This window comes from Emys orbicularis, chromosome 8 (assembly GCF_028017835.1).
Source record: "Emys orbicularis isolate rEmyOrb1 chromosome 8, rEmyOrb1.hap1, whole genome shotgun sequence".
Lineage (NCBI taxonomy): Eukaryota > Metazoa > Chordata > Testudines > Emydidae > Emys > Emys orbicularis.
Genome location: NC_088690.1, coordinates 35,141,435 through 35,164,471, shown reverse-complemented (window position 1 = coordinate 35,164,471; position 23,037 = coordinate 35,141,435). Strand labels below are relative to the sequence as shown.

General features: G+C 44.9%; 1 protein-coding gene across 1 annotated transcript in view; it reads right to left on the bottom strand.

The window, feature by feature from the left end:
- The window catches only part of FNBP1L (formin binding protein 1 like), a 41,148-nt gene extending 38,821 nt beyond the window's left edge, over positions 1-2,327 (bottom strand). Inside the window, exon 1 of the mRNA XM_065409214.1 lies at positions 2,229-2,327. Within this exon, the coding sequence (XP_065265286.1) occupies positions 2,229-2,327 (99 nt within the window). The remainder of the gene's footprint in view (positions 1-2,228) is intronic.
- Between the last annotated feature and the right edge of the window lie 20,710 nt (positions 2,328-23,037).

The following is a 23,037-nucleotide window of genomic DNA, read 5'->3' as shown; positions in this document are numbered from 1 at the left end:
ACTTTCTCAGAAGCTTTGCTCTTTTATATTCTGCTTTTGTTTTCGTAATTACTTTGACAATATTACCCTTGTATCCAAATGAAGTCCCAATAAGTTGTTTTTGATAGGGAGCCAATGGTCAGAGCCATTAAAAAAAGACTTCCTTCAGTGAACAGCAAAACAATTCCTTTGCTGTCCTAGTTTTGGCTGCTTACTCCACACTACTTTGATTTGCTGCCAAGGTTTAACTTAATATTCTGGAACACCAAACTGTTAATATTTTAGAACACATAACCACAGAGAATATCTTTCCAATATTACAGGATCAAATAAAAAACAAATAATTTGAGGGATCAGTTAATGAAAATTACTTATTTACTACTGACATATACAAAGATGAACCTGTATAAGTAATATACCTCTCTCCTTCTACCATTAACAAAAGGATCACTCCTCCTCACTGAAAAACTTTCCTTTCTTTACTTCATCTTCCTCCATCTCACTCTAGAAGCTGCAGGTTCTGAGCGAGGACAGCTAGGGATAGGAGATCTTGCTTTTGCTTCCATGAGAAGAATAATTTGGCACTGAATGAAACAAAGGCTGCTGGAAAGAGAGGTTGCTCACCATGTGTAGTAACTGGAATTGATCAGAGATTTTTGGTAGTGGTGCCCATTCAGCCTGCACATGCAAGACAAAGGCTATATGGGGCTGAGCAGGCGAACCACCTTCCTTCTCCACTGCAAAGTCCCACAAGGGCAAATTCAAAGCAGAGGAGGAGGAGGACGGGTAGTGAAGCACCCACAGGGGGACACATCTCAAAGAATTCAAGTTACTGCAGAAGGTTAGTAAACTCTCCTCCTTCTTCAAGTAATGTTCCTGTGGGTGTGTCACTTCAGGTGACTCCCGAGTAGTACCCTCCTAAGGAGGCAGGAGGTTGAGAGCAGAGTCCAAGAGAAAAGAGAGAACTGAATTGCCTACAGCAGCATCTGATCTTGCCACAGACACAAGGACATAATGATTAGAAAAGATATGAACAGAGGACCAAGTTGCCGCTCTACAGATGTCTGCAATTGGTACATCCTTAAGTAAGTACATAGTGCTATTGAAGAATGTGCTATCACTCTCAAAGGCGATTGCATATCAGCTCTGTCATAACAAGTTTTAATACAACCACAGATCCACTTTAACAGCCTCGGTTTTGAAGTTACCAAACCCTTTTTTCTGCCTGCAATGGATACAAATAATCTAGGGCATTTTCTAAATGGTTTGGTCCTGTTTTGGTAGAAGGCCAATGCCCTCCTGACATCTAGAGTACGGAATATGGCTTCTTGACTAGTCCGATGCAGTCTGGGGAAGAAAACCGGAGATGAATGGTTTGATTAATGTGGAATTCTGAGGACACTGTAGGTAACAATCTTGGATGACCCCATACCAACACTTTAGCTCTGTTGAATACCGTAAATGGGGGATCCACCATTAAAGCCCCCAATTCTCATTCCCTTTGGGCACAAGAGATCACTATCAGAAAGGCTTTCTTCATAGAGAAATCTAACAACAAACACATAGCTAGTGGTTCAAACAGATGCTTCAGAAAGGAAATTAAGGACCTAGGTTCAGGTCCCAGCTACGAGTATGTCTCTGATTTGTGAGGAGATATTCAACAAACCTCTTAGGAATCTTGCTGTAGTACGAAGAGTGAAAAAAACCCTGAGTGTGTGAAAGGCTGTTACTGGTGTTAAATGAAGCCTAATGGAATTTACAGAAACACCTGATGTTTTCAATTCCAACAGATAATCTAATATCCTAGGAAGAGGAGAATGAATTGGAGAAATCTGATGTGATAATATTTCAATTTCTGGAGGTAAGTATTTCTTGTAGATGGTTTAATAAAACTTGTACCTCAGAGGAACAAGATAGCTCTATTCCTAAGAACCACTGAGGAATCATGCTTGGAATCTCAGAATCTGCAAGTTGGAGTAAAGTGTTTGACCGACATCTTGAGTCAGTAGGTGAGGACTGATCGGAAGCTTCCAGGAAGGACGAGAGGTGAGTCCCATTAGATACCAGACTTGTCTAGCCACATTGGTGTAATCAGTACAACTCTGGCCCAATTTTATTTGATCTTGTTGAGAATCTTTAACAGTAATGATGTCAGTGGAGATGCACAGAGAAGTCTTTTCATCCACGAGATGAGAAATGTGTCTCCTAGAGATAGGGGATCGAGACGCCCTCGCCCCCCGGAACAATACCTGATGCATTTTGAGTTGGTTGCCGTGGCAAATGTATTGATCTCCAGGAACTCCCAAGCTAAGAACATCGTGTGGAGGACTCTGGAGTTTAATTCCCATTCATAATTTAGACATAAATGTCTGTTGAGGTCATCTGCCATGGTGTACTGAATACCTGGTAGGTAAGAATCTGAGATGACTATGTGCTTGGCTATGCAACAATTCTAGGGTTTTATCACTTCAGCTGATAAATGAGGTGACATGCTCCTCTCTGATGATTGATACACGCATGCCACACTGTCTTGTCATGATCTTTATTGACTTTGATCTGATTAGAGGTAGAAAGTGTAGCAAGCATTTCTGACAGCTCTCAATTCAAAAGATTTACGTGTAGAAGCTGCTCTTGTAGAAACCATTTGCCTTGCACCTTAAGAGGTCCCAGATGTGTCCCCCAACTCAAAGCAAAGCATCTCATGTTTTCACTGTGGTAGGGGGATTTTGAATGAACGGAATACCTGTTCACATCTTTGTGAGGTCCTTCCACCTACTGAGTGCAGAACCCACCGGGGAAGAGCGTAACCGGCCTAGACTGTGTTTGCTTGATTTGTAAACTGTTCAAAGCCATCCCTGTAGACTTTGAAGATTTAACCTGGCATGCTACACTACAAAGACACAAGCTGATGTGTCCCAGCAGTTGAAGGCAATCTTTTACTATCATTTAAGGACTTTCCTGAATCCTTGAGATGAGATATGCTAAGTGCAAGAAATCTGGAGGAAAGGAGGTATCTTTTGAGTCCGCAAAGACCTTGAGATCATTAAAGGGGAGATCTTCAATGGTACTCTGAACCTCTCCCTGAAAGCCCAACATCTGCAGCCAAGGTGCTCTTCTCATGACCACTGCAGTGTATATAGACCATGCTGCAGAATCTGCCATGTCTAAGGAGGCCTGAAGCGATGTCCTTGCTAGAAACTGGCCCCCTTGAATATTGGCTTTAAATTGGTCACAATGTTCCTCTGGCAGATGCTTAATAAAGGAATTAAAATTTGTTATAATTAAGTAGTTGTATTTAGCCATGAGCACCTGATGGTTTGCTAATCTGAAGTGTGGCTGATGCATAGGATTTGTGGCCAAAAAGATTGCGTCTCGGGTCTTTACTGAATGGGGCAGACTTTGAGCTATGTTGCCTGTCTTGTTCATTAATGACTTCCACTACTAGGATGTTCGGAGCTGGGTGAGAAATAGAAACTCAGATTCCCTGGCCAGAACCTAATACTTTTTAATCCATGCCCTTGCAGGTAGGCAATGCTGTAGCTGGGGTTTGTCAAACAGTCTTAGCAGGCTCCATAACAGCTTCATTCACTGGAAAGGCAATTCTCAGAGATGACGAGGTGTGTCAAATATCTAGGAGTTTATAGCAGGACTCCAGAACCTCCTTTAAGGGATTCTGAAGTATGTCAGCAATTTGCTTCATCAGTTCCTGAAAATGCCTGAAGTCATCTACCATAAAAGGTGGTGGAGGCATGCCAGCTTCATCTGTTGATAAGGAAAAAATATTTGTAAGAGGTGTCACCTCCTTATCTGCCTTGCTTCTTGCTCCTCAAAGGTCTCTTCCTCTGGCATAGGTGGAGACAGAGGGGACTGAAGAGAATGGGCCCTTCTCTATTCCCTCAAGAGGGCGGGAAAGACCTCATAGCAAATTGTTGGCAACAGAATGCCCACAGATCCCAGTGAGGCCACTGAGGGGGGCCAAATGGCAAAAAGTGGAGGCATTCATCTGTGTTCCTGTGATGTGGGTATCATTTGAGGTCTACCCTTCTGCAAAACATCAGTGTAGGAAGGAGAGCGATGTGTCCTAGAATAGACAGTGGAACCCTACCCTGAAATCCAAGATGGGGGGGAGAGCTGTTCCGCTTGCAAAGCAGACGAGGGCAAATATAGTTATCGAGGTGATAAAGGGGTTAGTGATTGAGAGGATCTTGATGCTGAGAAATGCCTGGCACTCATTAATAGGGGAGACTGGCTCCAAAGAGCTTAGAATACCTGATCTCTTGCAGAATCGATGGTAACAAAAACTGGCCTGGGAGAGGACCTGTGGAGGATGGCTTCAGAACTCTTGGCCCTGAAAGCTTGGCCTCAGTGTGAGTTGGCTCAGATTCCCTCAGTACCGTAGGAGGCCTCGCAGTCTTTGGTACCATTGAACTTTGTGATATGGTACTGAGTGTTGTTCAGGGACGGACTTATAGCTCTTTTCAACCGTATCTCTGCCAGTCTGGGTCCAAGCACCTGAACTCTGTGAGTCTGTCTTAGACTGACCTTTTTTCTTTGTCCTTGCAATACCAGCATCGCTCAGACCCTGCATGGAGCGCTCGGTGGGACTGGAGGTCTCTGTAGCCTTCTAGTGTGCTGGTGACCAAGATCTTTTTGGAGATTTACTCCTTACCTCCTGTTTAGAGGCAGATGAAGATAGGGTCTACAGTACCATAAATGTACTTGGTGCAGAGTGCTGCCTACCTCTAGTAGCGCTGGTGTCTGAGATCTTGTTGTGGATGGGGCGCTAGCGGTCCAGGGAGGTCTATGTATAGAGGTGTCCTCCACCCCTGGATCTGAAGCTGGACATAAAGCTTGCTCCATCATTAAGAGTTTAAACTTAATCTCCTGAATCAGTGAAAAGCATATTTATGACCTAAGGACTGAATGGGAAACAAATGAAAGTGATCCTTTAATAATGGAAATGTCTAAGCAACATTAACTATAGGTGTTTACATGCACTACCTATAATACAAAGGCACTGATCTGGCAAAGCACTTAAGCACAAGCTTAAGTTTAAGAATATCAGCAGCGTCACTGAAGTCCACAGGGCTATTCACATGCTTCGAGTTAAGCATGTGCTTACGCACTTTGCTGGACCAGGGCCTGAAACCCTAGTTTAGCAAGTCAGTAGCCTGCCCTTGTTGATATGATCAATAGAAGTGGTATGCTCCGCTCCTTTTATAGGGAGATGACTTCACAAAGATTGTTTGTTTCTTGTCTTCATCTGAAGAATACATGTTAACTACTGAGTGGAATATTTGGATGTTGGAAAAAGACTGAAGATTAAAATAAAGCTTCCTGAAAAATTAAGTATCCTTTGAAGGACAGATTGAGACTCAGCAAAAATAGATGCCTCAAAACAGAACTGCTTTTTTTCTTTTTAAATCCACAAAAGACATCTCATGTTTTGATTAAAAATATAATAAATTCCTACTTACAGTATAACTATGTAATCAAAGATAAAAACTGGACACATTCAATGTATGCATTTCATTCTCTCCAAACCCTGTACATACTGTAGAACGTTCTGCTCTCAATGACTACCAGATAAAGAAAATATGTTAAATGAATACATCTGTTCTGCAGTGTAGAATAAGAATAAAAATTAAAATTAGCCTAAGTTTGGTTAAGAAAATAACATTTTCTCCTTATAGCTCATGGCCAGTAGGGAAAAGACCCCAATCAGCAAGAAAATGAAGGCCATGAGAACAGTAAGTAGTGTTACTTTTAGCATGGGAAGGATGTATGGTTCCCAAAGTAACTAATAAAGTAAAAAGGAGCTGCAGTAACAAGACAAAGGGAAATTGTCTCAAAAGAAACAGCCCCAAACCTTCCCACTGTTCTGCTGTACAAGCAAGGGGGTGGGGAGAATAAGAGAAGGCCTTGAAGGAAGGAAAGAAGCAAGGAGAAACTGCTGCAAACTAGGTTTTTGCTAAAGCTAGCAAATTAGCTGAAGTCAGTTATTGGCAATGACATCACTTGTTTGTTAAAGGGTATAAAAAGTAAACTCTTAAAGAGGTTCATTGCTAATACCTAAGCACTCCCCGGATTTAGCCTATTAGTAAGTATACTGATCACATGCTTATAAATAGTTACTGTATTGGATGTAGAAACTGCTTATTGTTAGGCTGTTAGACTTGTTTAGAGCAACTGCATAAAATACCGTTGGGCCTTTGGATTTAAAAGAGGAATTTATGGTTAAATTAGCATTTGGCGGTTTCCCATACCAATAAATATTATTATTAATTCCAACATGCAGTTTGTTTTGTTACAATTCTATATACAACAAGCAATCTACTCTGAAGGGAATAGGAGTGCTGCAGATAGTGTGCTCATCCCCTAGGGAGGGACAAGGGGCCTTATATTGTTTATCAGTCATACAGAGATGAACAAGCAACAGCCAAGGAAGTTTCATTCAGTCAGCAGGCAGAAGGAGAATGACAACAACATAAAACTTCTAAGGTAGAGAGGGATTCAATGTGGACGTGGAAATCAACCCGATACTCATATTTTTAGCAAGATTGGTTGCAGGTTTCACCCCAGTCCCTCCGTTGCTCCCACAAGACACATAACCAGAGGAACTCTTCCTCACTGCTGCAAAGGTAGCCACATTATGGGATGAGACACAAGCCAGCTTTGAGTTGTGCCAGGAAGACAACAAAGGCAAAATCAAAGTCATCACCTGACAGGGAAGGTTTAGATACTACCTTTCTTGCCAGTACTAAAAGATCTCCTAACCACCTAATTAGGAAATTTAACACACTGTTTACTGATGTTTATATCAGTTTTGAATTGGTTTATCTGTGTGAAACTAAGCCTAGCCTATTCTGAACATGAGCTGGCTGTGCAACACAGGGGACAAAGTTAACTGAGTAAATGTGGTCTGGTGTGTACAATTACAATTAATTTTAAGTCTGGAACTTTTAGCAAAAATCATTAAATATTTAGATATACAAGTAGTTCCTTTCTGGAAAGTGTGGAAGTTATATTAGCTAATAAAGACTGACACAAGATAATGAACAAAATGTCTGTCCACTACCTTAGCAGAAACTATTTTCCCACTGACCTCCCAAGACAAATACACATGAGGTATACTGTATAATTAGGGCCGTTTGTCTACATGCTATTAAATAAATGACAAAGCAACAGCTCCCAATTTAATGAAACACTGTTCTTAACAGCCAAACATGTAAGTGTGTTGAAGAATTTTTAATTAACACTGTATTTGACATTCTATTAATGGGTTGCAGAGATCAGTTGATGGATGGGCCTAGTGGATATTACACTGCCCACTCACCAACTGGAATGCAGTTCAAAGCTTGAGAGTCATAAATGAAATAAGTCTGACATTCCACAAAGGTCCATAATAAGTCAGTGTAGATTATTCAACAGGATGTATTTTAACTGTAGCTCGGGAATAACATAATTGTTACTGGGAACTAGGCGTGTAAAAATTCAAGTAGTTTAGATATCCCACTCCAAAATGCACAGAATATTGGGGATTTTATTCATTTATATGTACCTGCCTTCTCAAATGCAAATTAGTTACCAAATGAAGTAACTAAATGGAAACAGGTTTCAGAGTAGTAGCCGTAGTAGTCTGTATCAGCAGAAACAACTATGAGTCCTTGTGGCATCTTAGAGAACAAATTTATTTGGGCATAAGCTTTCGTTATGCCCAAATAAATTTGTTAGTCTCTAAGGTGCCACAAGGACTCCTCATTGTTTTTGCAAATGGAAACAGTGAATTCCAAGTCAAGATAGGTAGAATATTATCCATATTAACAAACCAAACCTTTAACTTCAGAGTAGTGGTTTATTGAAATTAAACTATTGACACTTACTTGATAAATATTTTTCTTTAAAGTAAGAAGCAAAAAAATCAGTTTAGAACAAACAATTGTAGACTGCACCAGAGATAGGCTGCACCAGACGTGATGCTGACTACACAACAGTTCTCACCTTCAAGCCTTCCAAATCTCAAATGACATTTTCCCAAGATTTGTTTTAAAAGATCTAATTTGGAATGTCTCGCTTATTTATTTGAGGGAGTGCCCATTGGGTGCATCACTGAAGATGTCTAGGGAAGAAGTATCAAAACAACGCTTAAGATGTGAGAGGCAGAGTCCCCACTGCTGAGCTGATATTCTAACAGAGGAAAGAGAACATTTCCTAACCTGAATTCAGCTTCTGCTCTCCCTTTCTTCCTTGCTGGAGTCTTAGATTGAGTCTTAGTTTTCTGCAACACCAGCCTTGACTGCCAATCAAGAGAAATGGAAAGAGGGTCTCTGTGGGGTCCAGTGGCAAATGCCACAGCATAAGCATAAGGTCTTCCCTTTTCCTGGAGCTATCACCATATCTTGTGATGCACCCTATACCTGCTTGCCAGTGAATAACAGAAGTGCAGAGAGCTACACCTGGTCAAACTACAGGTCTTGCATTATTTCAGTATTTGCAGTCACTTAGAACTCACTTCTACCCTGGTTATAAACAGGGACTTGTGTACTCTACAGTAGTGGCACCAAATTCCGTGGCAGCAACACTTACGTTCTGTGGTAACGTTTATATGCTCTGTGACCAAAAAATATATAGTTCATTCCCATCCCCCAACCCCATAAGAACACATATAGAGCCTCTGGCTCAGAGCTGGAAATGCTCATAGACAAAGTCTGTTGATGATTGTGATCTAGCATCATTATTTTCAAGGATGGGTTTTTATTATACTCTTCAGGCAGCCAGCAGCACAGTCCACATGATGATGTCCAAGAAACTCATTTCAGAGCCTTCTTATACTCTCTATATGCCAGGGAAGGGAGGAGTTTATAGCCAGCTTCAAAAATTTACCTCTCTAGCTCCCCAATTCTCAGTTGCTGCACTGTTTAAAGATTTCAAGGCCAGAAGGGACTATTATGATCATCTAGTCTGACCTGCTGCATAACAAGGCCATAGAACAAGGGTGGCCAACCTGTGGCTCCGGAGCCCTTGTGGCTCTTCAAACGTTAATATGCTGCTCCTTGTATAGGCACCGACTCCGGGGCTGGAGCTACAGGCGCCAACTTTCCAATGTGCCGGGAGGGGGGAGGGGGGCGGGGGGCAGTGCTCACTGCTCAACCCCTGGCTCTGCCAGAGGCCCTGCCCCCACTCCACCCCTTCCCTCCCCTGAGCCTGTCATGCCCTCACTCCTCCCCCCAGAGCCTCCTGCACACCATGAAACAGCTGATCGGGAGGTGCGGGGAGGGAGGGGGAGGCACTGATTGGCGGGGCTGCTGTTGGGCGGGAGGCGCTGAGAGCAGGGGGAGCTAATGACGTATTACTGTGGCTCTTTGGCAATGTACATTGGTAAATTGTGGCTCCTTCTTAGGCTGGCCACCCCTGCCATAGAACCTCTCCAGTAATTTCTGCATAAAGCCCATCACTTCTGTTTGAGCTATAGCATATGTTTTAGAATGACATCATTCTTGATTCGAAGACTTCAAATGATGGAGAATCCACCAAATTCTGAGGTAAGATGTTTCAATGGTTAATTACCCTCCTCATTAAAAATCTGCACCTTATTTCTAGTCTGAATTTGTCTAGCTTCTGTTTCCAACCACTGGATTTCGTTAAGTCTTTTTATTTTTTTATGAGAATAAAGAGCCATCCACTATCAGAAATCTCTTGCCTCTGTAGGTATTTGTAGACCTTGATCAAGCAACCTCTTAATCCTCTCTTGGATAAATTATATAGATTGAGTTTCTTATGTCTCTCACTATAAAGGCATGTTTTCCAGACCACAAATAATTCTTGGAGCTATTTTCTGAACTCTTTCCAAGTTTTTGACAGTATTTGTGAAACAGGGACACCAGAAATGGACATAGTACTCCAGCAAAGGTCTCACTAATGTTGTATACAATTTCAATACAAATTCAAAATGATCTGGAGAAATGGTCTGAAATAAATAGGATGAAATTCAATAAGAACAAATGCAAAGTATTCAATTTAGGAAGGAACAATCAGTTGCACACATACAAAATGGGAAATGACTGCCTAGGAAGGAGTACTGCGGAAAGGGATCTGGGGGTCATATTGGATCACAAGCTAAATAGGAGTCAACAGTGTAACACAGTTGCAAAAAAAGCAAACATCATTCTGGGACGTATTAGCAGGCGTGTTGTAAGCAAGACATGAGAAGTAATTCTTCCGCTCTACTCCACAGTGATTAGGCCTCAACTGGAGTATTGTGTCCAGTTCTGGCCGCAACATTTCAGGAAGGATGTGGACAAATTGGAGAGTCTCCAAAGAAGAGTGACAAAAATGATTAAAGGTCTAGAAAACATGACCTATGAAGGAAGATTGAAAAAATTGGGTTTGTTTTGTCTGGAAAAGAGAAGACTGAGACATGATAACAGTTTTCAAGTATGTAAAAGGTTGTTACAAGAAGGCGGGAGAAAAAATTGTTTTTCTTAACATCTGAGGATAGGAAAAGAAGCAATGGGCTTAAAGTGCAGCAAGGGAGGTTTAGGTTGGACATAAGGACATAAACTTCCTGTCAGGGTGGTTAAGCACTGGAATAAATTGCCCAGGGAGGTTGTGGAATCTCCATCATTGGAGATTTTTAAGAGCAGGTTAGACAAATACCTGTTAGGAATGGTCTAGATAATACTTAGTCCTGCCATGAGTGCAGGGGACTGGACTAGATGACCTCTCAAGGTCCCTTCCAGTCCTATGATTCTATAATACCACGTCCCTACTCCTACTTGACATTCCCCTATTTATACACCCAATAATTACATTTGTCTTCTTTACTACACCATCACACTGGGAGTTCATGTTAAGTTAGTTATCTGCTATGACTGCTACTCTTTTTCAGCATTACTGCATTTCAGGATACAGCCTCCACTCTTCTATGTTTTTTATTCTCAGACGTATTACCTGGTATTTGGCTGTTTTAAAAAATACATGTTGTTGAAGAGCCCACCTTACCAACTGAACCAGGTCAGTCTGTATAGCTGACCTCTCACCAGCGTTATTTACCAGTCCACCAACATTTGGAATCACCTGCAAATTTTCCAGTAATGATTTTATATTTTCTTTCAAATCACTGATAAAGAAAAAAATTGGGCAAAGAACAGATCCCCGTGGGACCCCACTTAAAATACCCTCTCTGACTGACAATTCTCCATGTACAGTTTCTGCAATCTATCAGTTAACAAGTTTTAAAATCCATTTAATAAGGGATACATTCATATTGTATAGTGCTAATTTTCTTATTTTAATCAAATTGTCATACTGGACAAAGTCAAATCACAGAAATGTAGGGCTGGAAAGGACTTCAAGAGATCATCTAGTCCATCCCCTAAGCTGAGGTAAGACCAAGTACAAGTAGGCCATCCTGACAAGTGTTTGCCTAACCTGTTCTTAAAAACCTTCAGTGATGGGGATTCCAAAACCTCCCGTGGAAGCCTATTTCAGTGCTTATAGTTAGAAAGTTTTTCCTATGATCTAACCTAAATCTTCCTTGCTGCAGATTAAGCCCATTGCTGGAAACAGTACTCCAGGTAATGCCTTATAGAAGTCTAAATAATTACATGAACAGTTACTTTATCAATCTCGTAATCTCATTAAAAAAATCAAGTTTCTTATTAAGACTTATTTTCCATAAATCTATGCTGATTGGCATTAATTATGCTACTATCCTTTAATTTTTCACTGATTTCATCCCATTTTAGTTTTTCCATGATTTGGCCCGGGATCAATGGCAGGCTCACTACTCCATAGTTATAGTTACCAAGGTCATTCCATTTACTCTTTTGAAATAGTGGCACAACATTAGCTTTCTTCCAGTTCTTTTTTGTACAGGCTGTCAACCTTGTCTAGACTTCTATGTATGTACACACACAAATAAAAGGTTGGATTCTGCAGTAAGGGAATGCATTCTGCAGCTGTGGAATCATGGATAGACAAGGTCCGGACTATTCACAAATAGTTAAGCCTCATGCTGGCACAAGGAGTTACAAAACTTTACCTTAGGGATGCTGGCTTTATTCTTTAGCGAACTCTTTTTCTTCTCATTATAAGAAAGTTGGTAAAAATAGCTAGTACACATTTGTGTAGAGGATAACATTATGCTGCCATTTTGATATCAAGCCCAAATTCTAAAAGTTCAAATAGTTCAATAGGTCTACCTGTTTAAACTTGCAACATTTTGCAAAGAATCATCAACGTGCTACATAAACAATCACAGATTTTAAGCAGCCTGGTCAGTCTACTGCACTACCTCTGGGGAGAGGTGGGGCACAACACTGCATGAGCAAGATGAGTTCTTGACCCACCTTGCAGGGAGGGGTTTTGGGCAGCAGGCTCCAGCGGCGAAACTCCAGGAGTCTGGCCATGCGGCCCAACCGGAGAGCAGTGGGTACTGACCCTCCCCTCTCCCCCCACCCCCCGACTCTGGCCACGTGGCCTTGGCCTCCAGCTGTGGGGCTTCAGCCTCAAGCCCCTGGTTCCAGCTGTGTGGCAGCAGGCGCTGGCCCCTGGCTGCAGTCCCAAACTCCTGTTGCACAGTGGCAGGCGCCGACCCGCAGCTCCAGCCGTGCAGCCCCAGCCCCTGGCACTGATCCCCTGCCCCAGCTGCACAGCAGCAGGCGCCAACCCACAGCTCTGTTCCTGGGCTCCGGCCATGCGGTGGCGGGAGCTGGCCCCGGGTGACGACCCCTGACCCCGCAGCAGTGAGTGCTGGCTCCAGTCACACAGCCCAGGCTCTGACATCCAGCTCCAGGCTCTGGCCATGCGGCGGTAGGCACTGGCTCTGGGCGCTGACCCACAGCTCCGGCTGCATGGCAGAGGGCTCTGATCCCTGGCTTCGGCCACACAGTTCCTGGCCTGGCCGCACAGCAGCAGACATCAGGCCCTGGCCACATACAGTGGGGCTCTGGCCACATGACAGTGGAACTCATCACCCATCTCCATCGCCACGGGCCCCCGCTGCCTCCTCGGCCCTGCATCCATTCCCCCCGCACCATTGCCCTGGGCTCCTGCTGCCTCCCTGGCCCCACATCCATCCCACCATCACTTCTGGCCCCTGCTGCCTCCACCTTCGGCTTTTCCTCTCCCATCCAGGGCTTAATGGGTCCTGGGGCTTGCTGAGAAAAGTTATATAAACAAACATGCAAGTATCACTTTCCACAGCAGACTTACTAGCTATCTGTGAAAAGTTATACTTGTAAGTTTGTTAAATATCACATCACTTTTCATAGTCTCCCAGGTAGCTACCAAGTGTGCTGTGATATTAACAAATATACAAATATCACTCCTGAAGGGGGAGGTAGCATTATTTTTATGATTGAGTCTGCCAAAAAACCCTACAACTATAAATTACAATGATCTGGATGTGTATCTGTGCATATTTAATTGTTTTTCCTAAAGTATTTTAGGGGAAAGTGTCAGTGTGGCCACCAGTGAGAGTTGGTCTGCACTCTGAGGCCACCAAAGAATTTGTTGTGAGAACCCCTGTCCTATACTCATCCCTATTGTATATGAGTGTTTACAACTGCTGACTGTCCTTTAGTTCAGTGAGCTAAATTTAGCATAGTAATAAATACTGTAATTGGACTCCAGGAGAAATTCTGACTCAGATTACTGGGAAAAGTTAGTAATTAGCACTGCTTTGCAACTATTTGCACTACCTTAGTACTCTTACATATTACAATATAAGCCTCTTAAAATAGACTAATCAGATAAAGCCTGATTTATCCAGCTTATCCCAACTCTCATTTTAAGTGGACAGAATTTTCCTAAGCAGGCATTTGTTTTCATGGGGGAAAAAATGCAGAGGATACAGAAGTTCAGCATTTATACTGGATTTCCTAGTGCTTGCCAAGTTAAAGTTAAAGTAACAGAGAAACTAACTAAAGAGGACTTGTATAACGTTAATTTTGAAAAGGAATGGAAGCTCCTGAAATGTATGAGAGGTGACATGACAAAACTGTTCATTACTTCTTTGGAGCCATTACAGAGTTTTGTGGGAATGCCTAAACCTTCATATGATACTATAGATGCAGTGAGGCTACTTCTGAAAGTTCTTTGAAAAATAACATAGCCACTTGCCCAATGTTGAGTAATGGTCTCAAGTTGCAGTGGGGGGGCAGGGGAGTTAGGTTGGATATTAGGAAAAACTTTTTCACTAGGAGGGTGGTGAAGCACTGGCATGGGTTACCTAGGGAGGTGGTGGAATCTCCTTCCTTAGAGGTTTTTAAGATCAGGCTTGACAAAGCCCTGGCTGGGATGTTTTAGTTGGGGATTAGTCTTGCTTTGAGCAGGGGGTTGGACTAGATGACCTCCTGAGGTCCCGTCCAACCCTGATATTCTATGATTCTATGTTAACTTGGAAATTTTAACTCTGAACATCTCCAAAAATGATGGGCTAAATAAAGGACAAATTGCTTACCAGATTCCTTTTTTTCAAATGTGAGTTAAAACTAATGCTAAAAAACCACACACACGCATGCAGACACACATAAAAAGTATTATGATACTTCTACAAGAAACATGAGTTATGTTTAAATAAGGAAGTGAATCCAATATCCAACAAAAAAAGAACTATATTTATTTTACTAAGAGGTACATGGCAATCTGATTTATTCTGATGAGGAAACACCACATTAAGATGAAAGCTGATGCTCAAATTAGCCCAGTGAACCAAAATAAATAATTTTCATTCCACAAAAATACATAAATATGGAGATCATGCCTATGGACTGCTCAGAAAAAATAAGTAGACAAAAATTCAGGTGATATTCCAAAAAGTGCTCAGTGCTGCTCTCATTCTCTTCCCACTGAAGAAACTCCCATTGACTTCAACCTTGAGCACTTTTGAAAATACCACCCCAAATAGCTTGATAATTGAACAAGATAAAGAAATTTTTTTTAACTCAGATGGTAACTTTACATTGTCTCAAAATGTATCCTAATTCCCACCTCACTCAATGAAAGCATTAAGAATATCAAACACTTTATTATAAATGAATGAAAGCACATTCAGGGTGTTGTAACAGAGCAAAAAGCTCTAACATGACATTTAATTTTTTCAAGCTGGCACATCAACTCAGCATGGTTTCTTGCATTTACTTGTCCATCTGCTTAAGTGCCAGAACAGCTCTGGGAATTGTATTTAAGTGATAGTACAAAGTATACAAGGCTGCACAAATTGTGTGCACAAATCCCATATAGGTGGTGATGATAAATTAGATATATAGATAATACAAGTTAATTTTTTCATGTTTAAAGATCTACATACACGTTAATCCTTACAACACCAAAGTGAAAAAAACAGTTACTAACCTTTCATAACTGTTGTTCTTTGAGATGTGTTGCTCATGTCCATTCCATGCTAGGTTGCACGCAGCAGCTGCCAGAGATTTTTCCCTTAGTGGTATCTGTAGGACCGGCTTTAGTGCCCCCTGGAGCCACGCGTATATGCGCTGATATAGGGAGTGCCGCCGGCTCCACACCCTCTCAGTTCCTTCTTGCCGATAACTCCAACAGTTGGTAGGAGGGTGGGTCATGGAATGGACATGAGCAACACATCTTGAAGAACAACAGAAAGGTTAACAACTGTTTTTTCTTCGAGTGCTTGTTCGTGTCCATTCCATGCTTGGTGACTCACAAGCAGTACCCGTGACGATATGTCTCGAAGGTGGGCTCAGAGTTTCTGGACATCCTGGGCTAGTCTACACTATCAATGCTAAAGCGCTGCCGTGGCAGCGCTTTAACATGCCTTGTGTGATCGCAGCGCAGCTCTAAAAAAACCCACCTCCACGAGGGGCGCAGCTCCCAGCACTGGTGCACTGTCTACATTGGCGCTTTACAGCGCTGCAAGTTGCTGCGCTCAGGGGGGTGTTTTTTCACACCCGAGTGAGAAAGTTGCAGCGCTGTAAATTGCCAGTGTAGACAAGCCCACTGACTGCAACACAACTCTTCCAAAACGGATATCGTCACAGGCCTGCTAGATGATGGCGTAGTAAGACACAGGCATGAACTGATGACCATGTTGCAGCTCTGCAGATATCCTGGACTGGTATTTGCACAAGGAATGCTGATGACAAAACCTGAGCTCTCGTGGAATGAATGGTTACGATGGCTGGATGCGGAACCTTCGCCTGCTCATAGCTAGCCCAGATACAGGCGGTTATCCAGGATGAGATTCTTTGGGATGACACTGGCAGCCCTCTCATCCTTTCTGGTACTGCTACAAAGAGTTGTGTAGACTTGTGGAAGGGCTTAGTCCTCTAGAAATAGGGCTCACCTAACATTTAATGTATGGAGCTGACATTCCTCAGGGAAGAAGACAGGCAGAAAGATGTCCTGGTTGTTGTGGAATTGTGACACCATCTTTGGTAGGAAGGCCGGATGGGGGCACAGCTGGACCTTGTCCTTGAAGTACACCATATAAGGGGATTCTGACATCAGGGCTTTGATGTCGGAGACCCTTCTGGCCAAGGTGATTGCCACCAGGAAGGCGACCTTCCAAGAGAGGAAGCAGTAAGGAACAAGATGCTAATGGCTTGAAGGGAGGCCCCATGAGTTTCGACAAGACCAGGTTTAGGTCCCATGGGAGAATCAGGTTGTGAATCTGAGGGTATAGTCTTTTGTGACATTCGGTACCTTGGGGGAGCATCCTGTAACCCCCATAGTCCTCATTTTTATATAATTGTGATCTTGCATATAAAACATGCCTTGTAAAGTATCATGGGAAATGCTGAAAGTCATTTCTCTATCCATATATGTATATCATTAATACATATGAAGTTATGAGAATTGTGTTGTATGGTTATCACTAAAACATGCTGTAAGTTGGGGAATCAGCCAGATATTAGCTCCCCAGGGGCAAGAGCAAGGAAATTAACCAACACCCGAGCAGGGTTATCAATTAACCCATCAACAACCATTGTCCAGCAGTGACTCACCTGCATGAGGCCACACCAGGGGAATTGCTCAACCTTGCCTGGAGACTCAGCAACGCCCCCAGACATGCCTGGACATTGTGCTCCCCAAGCACATGGGACTGAGGTTATAAAACAGACACAGTGGCCACATGTGGGGCCTTGTCTCCTGCCCCCACCTATGCTGCAAGCAACTAAGATACTGAGAAGACGACAAGACTCCAAGAGAGGAGATTGGCCCAGATTTCAAGGGTGAAATCTGTATATTAAGGACTGCAGTATCCACTGGGGTGAGCAAAACTGCTTAGTCTAGTTGTTGCCCAGTCTAATAGGGTTGAGAGTTTAGACTGCATGCTTATATTTTATTTCTTTTGGTAACTAACTCTGACTTTTTGCCTATCACATAATATCACTTAAAAATCTATCTTTTGTAGTCAATAAACTTCGTTTACTGTTTATCTTTACCAGTGAGTTCATATGAACTGTGTGGCAAATCTGCTCAGGTTTCGCAAAGGCTGGTGTATATCCACTTTCCTTTGATGAAGTGGTGAACCAATTAATAAATTTGCACTGCTTATCTTGAGCAGTGCAAGACGATATATTCCTGGGGTACAGTGCTGGGAGGGATTTAGCTGGTACCTTTCCCTGTGTGATTCATGAGGGACTCTGGAAGCACTCATGCAATATAGCTGGGAGTGGGTCTTCACATGCTGTTGTGCTGAGTGATAACAGAGCCTGGAGAGGTTTGCTGCTGGTCACTAGCAAGGCACTGAAAGCGATAGTCCAGGCTGGAGAGAGTTAAGGGGGCACAGCCGTCCCACAGTCCCAGGCTGCACCCCGGGGATCCCATCATGTTTTTTTCAAGCCTTTGAGAAACCTGACTGTTATCTTGCGGGAGAACACTGGTCTGCCCTGCACTGGAAGGTGGAAGGCTGAAATGGCTGCTAAGTGAACCTTAACAGATGAGAGAGCCAGACTGTTTTAGGTGTAGCAGATAGTCCAAGACAGACTGTAGAGAAGAACGGGATGGAGAAAGATTCCATTCGGAGGCCCAACAAGTGAAATGTTTTCACTTAGGTAGCCATGGTGGAAGTCTTTCTGCTACCTAGCAAGACTTGTTGTACCTATTCCAAACAGGCCTGCTCTTCAGTGTTCAGCCATGCAGCAGCCATGCCGTCAGGCGCAGGGAGGCGAGGTTTGGGTGAAGAAACCGGATGTGGTCTTGTAAAATCAAGTCCGGACGGGATAGAAACATGAGTGGAGCTGCTACTGAGAGGTCCAATGCCTCTGAACCAATGCTGGCGTGGCCACGCCAGACTATCAGGATAACCTTTGCCTTGTCCCGCTTGATTTTTAGGAGGACCATGTGAATCAATGGGACTGGTGGGAAGGCGTATAGTAGTCTGTTTGCCCATGAGAGCAGGAAGGCATCAGAGAGGGAGCCCCTGCTGAGCCCATGGAGCGAACAGAGCTGATGGCATATCCTGTTCTGTCTGGTGGCGAACAGGTCCACCTGGGGAGGCCCCCACTTCTGGAAGATGACACGGGCAACCTCCAGGTGAAGAGACCACTTGTGGTGAGAGGAAAAGGACCTGCTGAGGCAATCCACCAGTATGTTTCAGGCCCCTGGGAGGTGCAACACCTCCAGGTGAATGGTGTGTTTCATGCAGAAGTCCCACAGCCAGAGGGCCTCTTGGGACAGGGCTGAAGATCGAGCTCCCTTCTGCTTGTTGATGTAGAATATCGAGGCCGTATTGTCCATCAAGACCCATACCACCTTGCCTGAGATTTGGGGAAGGAACACCGGGCAGCCCCCTAACATTTATATGCAGGGAGAGTTCTTCCTGAGACCAGAGGCCCTGAGTCCTGAGACTGTCAAGTTGGGCTCCCCACCCCAGGTCTGACACATCTGAAACCAAGGTTACCGATGGATACAGGGCGGCAAAGGGTACTCCTTTCATTACAGAACAGGCTCCACTAAGCCAGTGAAGCCAGGATGACCAGCAGAACCGTGAATATCGAGTCCAAGTGGTGTGTGCTCAGGAAGTAGACTGACACCAGCCACATCGGTAGGTGTCTGAGGTGTAGCCACGCATACTGCATCACATAGGTACATGCTGCCATGTGGCCCAACAGTTTGAGGCACACCCATGTGGTTGTAAGAGAGTGGGTTGTGACCTGGGCCATCAGGTACGATATAGTCCGGTAGATAGACCTTGGCCTGGGTGGAGTTGAGCAGTGCCCCAATGAACTCTATTCTCTGAACCAGGACCAAAGTTGACTTTTGCTCATTTATTAATAGACCCAGTGCCTGAAAGGTGGCCTGTACTATAACGATACAGTGCTGAACTGGAGCCTTTGATCAGCCAGTCGTCCAGGTACGGGTAGACTTGAACGCCCCAATGTCTGAGGAATGCTGCAACCACCACCATACACTTTGTGAAACCCGTGGGGCTGCTGAGAGGCTAAAGGGAAGCATGGTGAATTGGTGGTGGCGGCGTTGACCCACCACAAACCTGAGGAATCTCCTGTGCCCACGCAAGATGGAGATGTGGAAATAAAAGTGTCCTTCAAATTGAGGGTGGCGTACCAGTCTCCTGGATCGAGGGAGGGAATGATGGAGGTGAGGGAGACCATGCAGAACCTCAGTTTCTTGAGGTATTTGTTGAAGCCAGGCAGGTCCAGGATGGGCTGTAGACCCCCTTTGGCCTTCGGGATTAGGAAACATTGGAAGTAAAACCCTTTCCCTCTCAAGTCTCGAGGAATCTCATCTACAGCAGCCACACGTGGGAGGGCTTGCACCTCCTGAATAAGAAGCTGCTTGTGAGAAGGATCCCTGAAGAGGGACGGAGGCTAGGGATGGCAGGAAAGGGTAGACAAAAACTGGAGGGTGTACCCAGCTGCTATAGTACTGAGCACCCACCAGTCCAATGTTATGCAAGACCATGGTGGGCGTAAGGATGACAGGTGGTCAAAAAAAAAGGGGGGGGGAGGGGTCCATAGTCAAGACTGGTATGCTGTCCTCGGGAGTACCTTTCTAAGGCTTGCCTGGCGCTGCCAGTGTATCTACATGAGCCCGATTTGAAGGATGAGGCAGAAGGCAGGGGTTGACAACATTTATAGCCCTTTCCCTTTCTTTAGTAGGGCTCCTGCCTGGGAGGTGCTGGAAATCTGGGAGGCTGCTGGGGCTTCTGGGAGGCTGGGGACATGTAAAAGCCCAGGGAGCGAAGCATGGCCCTCAAGTCTTTGATGCCGTGAAGCTTGGAACCAGTCTGTTCAGAGAACAGGGAGGTACCCTCAAAGGGGTAGTCATGGATAGACTGCTGCACCTCATGAGAGAGGCCCGATGACTAGAGACACGAACAGCACCTCATGGTGACCGCTGACACCATCGTTCTGGTTGCTGAGTTGGCCACATCCAGAGCTGCCTTCCTCCAGGCATCCTTCCGCCATCTTGCCTTCCTCCAAGATGGCCACGAACTCCTGCCTCGATTCCTGCCACATGGAGTCCTTAAACTTGGCCATCGAGTCCCACAGATTAAAACTATACCTCCCCAGCAGAGCCTGCTGGTTAGAGATACATAGCTGGAGGCTACTCGTCGAATAAACCTTGCGTCCGAACAGCTCCGGTCTCTTAGCCTCTATTTTTGGAGGTAGCGCTTGACTGCCCTTGTCTGTCCCGCTCGTTTGCAGTCAACACCACCAGGGACCCCAGTGGGGGGACACACTCAAACCCACTGGCCAATACAAAGTACTTTTTCCTCTGCCCTTTTTGAGGTAGGGGGCAGAGACAAAGGGGTCTGCCATAGCACCCTGACGGGTCCCAACACTGCCTCATTAACTATCAGGGCCACTCTGGAGGGAGCCACTGCAGCCAGGATATCAACTAAGCTGTACACAGACTCCTTCAACTCTTTAGCTATCAGCCGCAAGTTTCTGGCGACCCGTTTCAGGAGCTCTCAATGACCCCTGTAGTTGTTCAGCGGGAACGGTTACTAGGGCCTGCGACTGCCTCATCCGGGGATGACGAGGAAGCAGCTAGCACTGACGGAGGGAATGCTTCTTCTTCCTCCACCTGTACCACTTCCAACTGGGGCCACTTCTGGGACATCGGTACTGGAGTCAGGATCAGGTCCTGGGCAGGATGAAACAGTGGCTTGCCGCTTGGATACCACCAAGTATGAACAGGAACAATGGGTAGAGGGTCCCACTACTTGTGGAAACCCCCATGGGTTCCAATACTGCCACTGCATTGGCCAGTGGACTGGTGGCAATCACTGGCTGGAGGGCTGGTACTAAAGTCCGGTGCGTAGGTCGTGTACCGATACTTCTTCAGTTGAGTGAAGGATTCCCCTTTGGACTCTGAAGAGGTTTCTTCCCTCGGAGACCCAGGAGACACCATACCTGCTTCCTCCTCCAGTTGGTGCCAGGGAACCGGTGACCAATGATGGGCCGGAGACTGTTGAAATGGGACCATGGAGGGTTTTCCTCTGGATGGTGCCATGATGGTCAGTGCTGCGATGGAGCTTACCACTCCTTGATCTCTTCTATCCACAGGAGCTCTTTGCTAGAAAGCCTTCGGAGTCAAAGAGGCCCACAGGCGTGAGGTCCCATGACCACTCCAGTTGGGAGTGGGTCCCGGACCGGATTTGGCACTCTAGGCGGAGTCGCCAGAGACAACAGTGGCTCTGGAGAGGACGAGTGGCCCAGCGTGGATCTCAATGCACTACTCACTCCCCACTTGTCCCTCTTTGGCACCGGAGAGTGCCCTCTCTTGGTGCACTGTTTCTTATGTTTCATCCTCGGCACCAGAGATGAAGAACAGTGCCAAGCAGAGCATAGTGCCAGTGGAGCACTTTGCACTGAAGCCGAAGTGCTGAGCGCCGATTCGGAGCATCATGGCTCCAAGGCCAGTGTAGTGGGGTGGTTACCCCGCTACAGCCCGGAAGGGATTAAAGTAGCCCTGGAGAGGGCTGTGGCAGAGAAATGCTAGGCTGATTGGGGGAAGCAGCCACAGGTGGGGCCACGCCCCAATCAGGCCACAGCTGGCCCTATAAGAGGGCTGAGGGCCAGAGACTGAGAGAGTGGTGATGAATGGTTTATAGACTGCAGTCTGCCCCAGGGAGTGGGGGCTAGATGCTGATTGGCAGTAGCCACTGAGGCAAGGTGGGTATAGGGGGTTGGGGATTCCCTTGGGGAAGAGGGAGAGACCCAAATTGTGGGTTACTGCTGGGGGCAGGACCCTGACATAGAGGGGCACCGGGGCCAGCAGCAGGCGAGACACCAGCCTACAGAGGGCACTAATTCCCTAGACGACCAGCAGGAGGCACCGCACCGGTGAGTCATTGCCCCGCCACAGCCAGTCTGAGGGCTGCCTCCATGAATGAGTATGGCCTTCAGACAAATGTCCATAGCTTTTTGAATGCGCAGTCTGAAGCCCCTGCAGATCTGGCACTTCTCCTTAACATGAGTTTCCCCGAGGCACTTTTTAGAAGCTAGAGTGCAGGTCACTCACTGGCATGGGCTTGCCACAGGAGGCACATGGCTTGAAGCCCAGCCCCTGTGACAAAAGTCCCTCTATGACAGGGACCACTATTCACATTATGTACACTAATACTAACTAAGAACTATATACACTAACTACAAAAATTATACAATATACTACAAGTCCAAACGACTGGGAAAGAAGTCTTGCAAGAGGGATCGTTCCAAGCAACCATCATGTCGGTAAGAAGAAACTCAGAGGGTGTGGAGTCGGTGGCACCCCTTATATTGGTGCACACACGTGCGGCTCCTAGGGGCGCTAGAGCCGGTCCTACGTATACCACTAAAGGAAAAATCTCTGGCAACTGTGCATGCAGCACGCACACACCTAGCATGGAATGGACATGAGCAAGCACTCAAAAAAATAAGTAGTAGATAGTTCTGTTTTAATAGTTTACTTTTGTTTACTTTTGTGGAAATAGTAAGAGACCTATTATAAAAATATTAACTACTTAGGGCCATATACTGTTCTTTATTAGAAGTAGAATTTCCAATTACATCAATAGAACCAGGACAAGGCGTGTTCTTTAGAATCACCTTCACCAAGTAATAATAA